We start from the raw sequence: 6,074 nt of genomic DNA, 5'->3' as shown, positions 1-6,074 counted from the left end.
CCGATCAACCTCAACTATATGGTAATCCATCAATGTCATCATTTTTCTAAAGGAAATTTGCTTAACGTCCTGAGTACAACAAAGTTAGGCGCACTATTTTTTTTTAATGAATGTATGAATATAATCATATCTGGAAAATATTTTGAACAAACATGCCTTTTAGATGTTAACGTTGCTGGCTTCCCATAGTTGTAGTTGATTGGATCAATCGCAACTCTTTGTGAGACGGGGGCCCTGGAGTCAATAATTTAAAACCGACACTTCTACCACTCTCCTCCTCATAACCCCTTCATAACCATCCGTCAAAATATCTTTTATTGAATCTGAAAATATAATCCGATGGAATTTTCAGATTATATTAGGCGCATCGGTATCAACAATACGGATTGGTTCATTGCCCAGACAGGCGCATTTAACATCAGCTATCAATCAGAGACTGATTCATCAATACTAGTATTTATCTTTTTTTTTCTCAATTTCTTTCTTTCTTCCTCTATCTCCCTCTCTTTCCATGTATCTATCTCTCTCTGTCTATATTTCTCCCTCTCTTTCACCTCTTTCCCTCATTTTCCCCTCCCTCTATCTATATCTCTGTTGTGCATGGGTGTGTGCGTGTGTGCGTGAGTTTGAATCTCTCTCTCTATATATATATGTCTGTCTTTCTCTCTGTCCCTCCCTCCCTCTCTCTATCTGTCTCTCTTTATATGTCTGTCTTTCTCTCTGTCCCTACCTCCCTCTCTCTATCTGTCTCTCTTTATATGTCAGTCTTTCTCTCTGTCCCTCCCTCCCTCTCTCTATCTGTCTCTCTTTATATGTCTGTTCTTTCTCTCTCTCTCTCCCTCCCTCTCTCTATATGTCTCTCTTTTTTCTCTCACACACACACACACGCGCGCACCTATACAAACTCTTAGATAGAGATATTGAATAGGGATTTCCGAAGGATTTTTTTCCCCCAAGCATGCCTTTGTTATTTCTACCGCACACTTTCCTACATCTGAGTTTGAAATGAAATATTGCATCTTAAAACGTTTCTAATTGCAATCTCATCCGATGCCAGTTGATGAAATTTAGACTAATCCCAAAAATTGCGACTCAGTGGACAATTCCATTAGCTAAACCCGGAAAATGACAATCATGTATCTGGGTTAGGAACTTTTCATTTCCATTAATAATTCAATGTGATTGTGAAATGCTATCCCTTCTCCACCATAGTCTTTCATTTTCTATCCCGTTGATAACGTATTTAGACGTATCTGGCGACGTATTACTGAAAGTAGTTTTATGTATTACAACATGAAAAATATATAATTATTGAGCATTCAAATATGATAATTGTGAAGGACAAAGTCCTCTTTCATCTCTTAACTGTGCATATATCTATATATTTTTACTTTATCTTTCAATGTTTTTATTTCCATAAAAAAAACAAAGAGCAAACAAACAAAGCAAGTGCACATAAACCTTCTCTAAGCCAGAACCAAGAACAATTCAAAAGATGTTAGAATATCCAAAAGCCTGCATGTACATATTCTGTTAAGCTACAACCATACATTTCAGACTTATTGGGCGCTGTTTTTGCTGCTGCTGCCTTCATTTTTTGCTCTTTAAAATCTCACATTTTTCAACTGTTTTGTCAGTGCATTGGGATATTATTTCTATGTCAACTGTTTCAAGTGGAATCACTGATTCTGGTGAACTACTTTGCATTCTGGATTGGTGCCTAATTTTTTCAGAATTTTGAGAGAAAATTTCTGCTCAACTGCTTGGTTTTGAGAAACTAAGTGTAGCTGGATATAGCTCTTATGCACAGAGTCAATGTGGACTTTCAGCCCTTTCATAGTGTTAATGATGCCCAGGTCAGCCTTTCAATATAGCAGTGCTGAGCTTCATTCACTGAGACATGCATGTGGTACCAAACATGTTGATGCACATGTGTTTCAGACTTTAAAAGAACTTAACTTGCTTCATCTTCGTAGTCGACGGGCTGGATCTCACTTACATAAACATCATCGGGAGAGGCCCCACCTATCAGCAAGAACACATAGGTCTACATCTCGACCTGTGAACCAAAGGAATATCTGCCCATCAGTGTATCCTTTTAAAACTCAAGCAAAGTTCTGCTCTATCAATTCTCAGTCACTGCGAAATAAAACAACAGAATTTATTGAATTTGTGTTAGACAATAAACTTGATATCGTGGTCATTTGTGAAACCTGGCTCAAGACTGGAGACGATATTGTCATCGGAGACATCACGCCAACGGGGTATACGTTCAAGCATTTTCCACGCACAAACAACAAACGAGGTGGAGGCCTTGCTCTCTTATACAAATCTACTCTGAATGTGCGCTTCCCTGAATTTATCGCTAACCCCAAGGCTTTTGAGGTTTTCTCAGCTGAAATTGTCAGTTCAACATTATCACTCCTACTTGTTGTAGTGTACCGCCCACCAACTAGATCAACAGGTTCTTCCTTTGATGCGTTCACTGCAGAGTTTGAGTCACTTATTGAAGATTTATGTTTGAATCAAATGCCTATTATCATCACAGGTGATTTTAATGTTCATGTCGACTCAGCGTCAAATGCAAATGCTTGTGCCTTCAAGAATCTCCTCTCTAGCCACAACCTTAGACAAAGTGTTACCTGTCCTACGCATAGAAAATGTCACACTCTGGACTTACTGATCACCAGGGAATCAGACCCAACCTTTTTTGATGATCTGCATGTCATCAACGGGATAGCTGATCATTCAGCAATAACCATCAAGCTGTATCTTGAGCGCCCTCAGAACCAGAAGGTTGAAGTAAAAACAAGGAATGTATCAGCCATCAGTAAGGAGGCTCTCTGTGATGATATAAAGTCTTCCAAGCTTTCCAGTACAGAGTTGAAACTTAACTCATTGTCATCACAAGCTGAGCAGTATAACACCATCCTTGGAAATATTTTTGATAGTCATGCTCCAATGAAGACACGTACAGTGGTTCTGAGACCCCATTCTCCATGGTTCAAGAGCAGCTTTCATACTGAAAAGCGGGAAAGACGTCGCCTAGAGACCTTGTGGAGAAACTCTGGACTTGAGATTCATCGGCAGATGTATACATCGCAGAAGCAGAAGGTCAATCGACTCATTCGTCAATCAAAGTCAACATACTACAATGACCTGTTCACAGAGAATGCATAAGACCGGAGACGACTCTTCAGTATTGCTGATAAAGTCCTTCATCGCAAAAGCAAGTCTCCTCTCCCACAGCACCAGTCAAAGGAACATCTATCCAAAGAATTTTGTAAGTTCTTTGATGAAAAGATCTCAAACATCCGCCAAGGATGCCAGATTGCTGATTACCTAAGCCTTCCTTCTGCTGGAATACTGTCATCACCTAGTAACTTGTCGGTTTTCGAAGAGGTAACAGAGGATGAGGTACGACGCATTGTATTATCTTCACCACCAAAATCATGTGATCTGGATCCTATCCCAACTCTGTTGCTCAAATCCTGTTCTTCTACTGTGATCCCTATTGTGACATCAATCATTAATACCTCTTTACAATCTGGAGAAGTCCCAGAAGTTCTGAAAGTTGCACAAGTTAATCCAGTGCTGAAGAAGTCAAAACTCGATCCAGAGAACATGAGCAACTATCGCCCGATCTCCAACCTCAGCTTCTTGAGCAAGACACTGGAGCGCGTCGTGATGAACCAGTTGAGTTCCTACATCAAAGATAATTCTCTCCATGATACATTACAGTCTGCCTATCGTGCCAATCATATTGTCGAGACAGCAATCCTCAGAGTCCAGAATGATCTACTTTCCGGCATGGATCAAAAGAAGATATCGCTTCTAGTCCTACTGGACCTTTCAGCAGCATTTGACACTGTCGGCCATGATATTATTCTCCATCGACTTAGTGACCTATATGGAATCAGCGGAGTCGCACTACAGTGGTTTCGATCGTACCTGACAGGAAGGACGAGCTATGTTTCAGTCGACGGTGCCAGATCCGACTCATCAACGCTGAAGTATGGCGTTCCTCAAGGCTCTGTCCTCGGCCCGCAGTTGTTCAGCATGTACACTTCGCCCATATCTCACATCATCAAGAGGCACGGACTCCAGTATCACCGATATGCAGATGATACACAGATTTACTGTACCGTCAACTCATCTCAAACTGAGGTCAATTTAGGACTTCAGCGCATTGAATCATGTGTAGCTGACCTCCAGGAATGGCTGTCTAATAACTATCTTAAGATGAATAAGGACAAGACAGAATTCCTTGTTGTGGGATCTCGTCAACAACGAGCCAAAGTTACAATAAACCATCTAAGAATTGGCAACTCTTTAATCAAGCCTTCTGATCAAGTGAGAAACCTTTGAGTAGTGTTTGATTCCTCACTTACAATGGAGCAGCATGTCACAGCCACTTCCAAGGCTGCCTGTATCTCTATCCGTAATCTTGGAAGGATCCGCAAGCATGTAACTAAGAAAGTTGCTGAACTCCTTGTTCATGCCTTTGTAACAACCCGACTGGACATTTGCAACTCAATTTTGACTGGTTTGACTCAACATCAACTGCACAGACTTCAGCGTCTGCAGAACATGGCCGCACGTCTTGTGTCCCTTCAAAGAAAGAGAGTCCACATTACTCCAATTCTGCGTGACCTACATTGGCTGCCTGTCAACTAGAGAATAGCCTATAAACTTGGGGTCCTCGTATTTAAAGCGCTTAACGATAAATCTCCAACCTACATATCAGAGCTCTTATCTCAGCATAGACCAACACGCAGTCTCAGATCAGCAGATCAAGCATTGCTGACAGAATCTCTCAGCCACACAACTTGGGGTGACAGAGCCTTCTACATCTCTGGACCAAAGCTGTGGAATAGCCTTCCCCAATTTATCAGGAGAGCAGAGACCCAATCAACTTTTTAGTCTTACCTCAAGACTTTTCTGTTCCCCACTCCAACATTATTGCAAGAATAACTCAATTGTAGCATTACTAGGACAGTACTTGAACTGAATGATGATCCTAAGCACTGTTTGAAGACATTGAAATTTGTGAGATATTTCCTATTTTTGAGCAAGCGCCATGAGCGCCCAGCTGAGGCGGATACCGGCGCTATACAAGAACCCATCATCATCATCATATATGGATTCAAAATAAGCTTGTGTGAGCTTCCAACTGATATACCAAATAATGTATCATCTTCATTGAACTGAGATTAATATCAAATTGTGTATGCCACGATTAAAAAAGAACTATTCCCCAAATTTACATGCATGTTGACATCGTGTAAATATAGTGTTTCCTGAAAATAATCTAGATGAAGAAGAAACTATGATGATTTGATAGTGGCGACTTGTATCACATCACGTTGTTATAACGATGTACACTGTATTCAGATTATAAATGTCATTGATTATCTGTCTCCATGTTAACGATTAATTAAACAATTTCAACTCTCATTATTATGTCATGCGTATAGGAAAGTAATTTACAATCCAATGAAATAGTTTATCAGTAAACGTTCGCAGAGAGAAGCAAATGGAGGCGACATCTTTTTGCATCTCAAATTTCATTACATTAACAAATCCAATTTCATTTTCCCTTCTAGTATTAAACATCGCTCAAAATGGAGAGAGCAATTATCTTTTTTTTTTTCAAATAGAATTATACCCTTTTCACATAAAGAATGCGTGATTGAATATTGATAAGCCTTTCTAAATTGATTTTCGTGAGGAAGACTTAATTTGATATATCCCCGTCAATTACCTGATGCAAGCAATTATCCTGAGTATGTAGATCTGTTTAAATGCTTTGCGTTACTGCTCCTTTGTCAGTGTGTGGGTTAATTCATTATTCTACCTGAGGTGTCTCAATTAATCTTGCTATCCCTTTAGAAAATGTATTTATTTTTGGGTTCATATAGCCGAATATGTCACTCCTGTCACAACTACTAAATATCATTCACATACAGAAATATTTGTTCTATTTGAATCGCCAATCAAATACCACTAATTCATCATCCAGTAGCGTACGCAGGATTTTGAAAGGGAGGGGGAGTTTCGAGTTAAATGAAAAT

General features: G+C 39.8%; 1 protein-coding gene across 1 annotated transcript; it reads left to right on the top strand.

Moving 5' to 3' along the window:
- Nucleotides 1-1,848: 1,848 nt before the first annotated feature.
- On the top strand, nt 1,849-3,180 carry LOC135156438 (uncharacterized). The gene has a single exon (XM_064108927.1). The coding sequence runs from the start codon at nt 1,849-1,851 to the stop codon at nt 3,178-3,180; it is 1,332 nt and encodes a 443-aa protein (XP_063964997.1).
- Nucleotides 3,181-6,074: the final 2,894 nt, after the last annotated feature.

The sequence above is a fragment of the Lytechinus pictus genome, chromosome 13 (genome assembly GCF_037042905.1).
Source record: "Lytechinus pictus isolate F3 Inbred chromosome 13, Lp3.0, whole genome shotgun sequence".
Classification (NCBI taxonomy): Eukaryota; Metazoa; Echinodermata; class Echinoidea; order Temnopleuroida; family Toxopneustidae; genus Lytechinus; species Lytechinus pictus.
This window is presented reverse-complemented; position numbering and strand designations above follow the sequence as displayed.

Bases quoted from the DNA above. Each gene is read 5' to 3' on its own strand.
- LOC135156438 (XM_064108927.1), top strand. From the start codon at position 1,849: ATGCCCAGGTCAGCCTTTCAATATAGCAGTGCTGAGCTTCATTCACTG.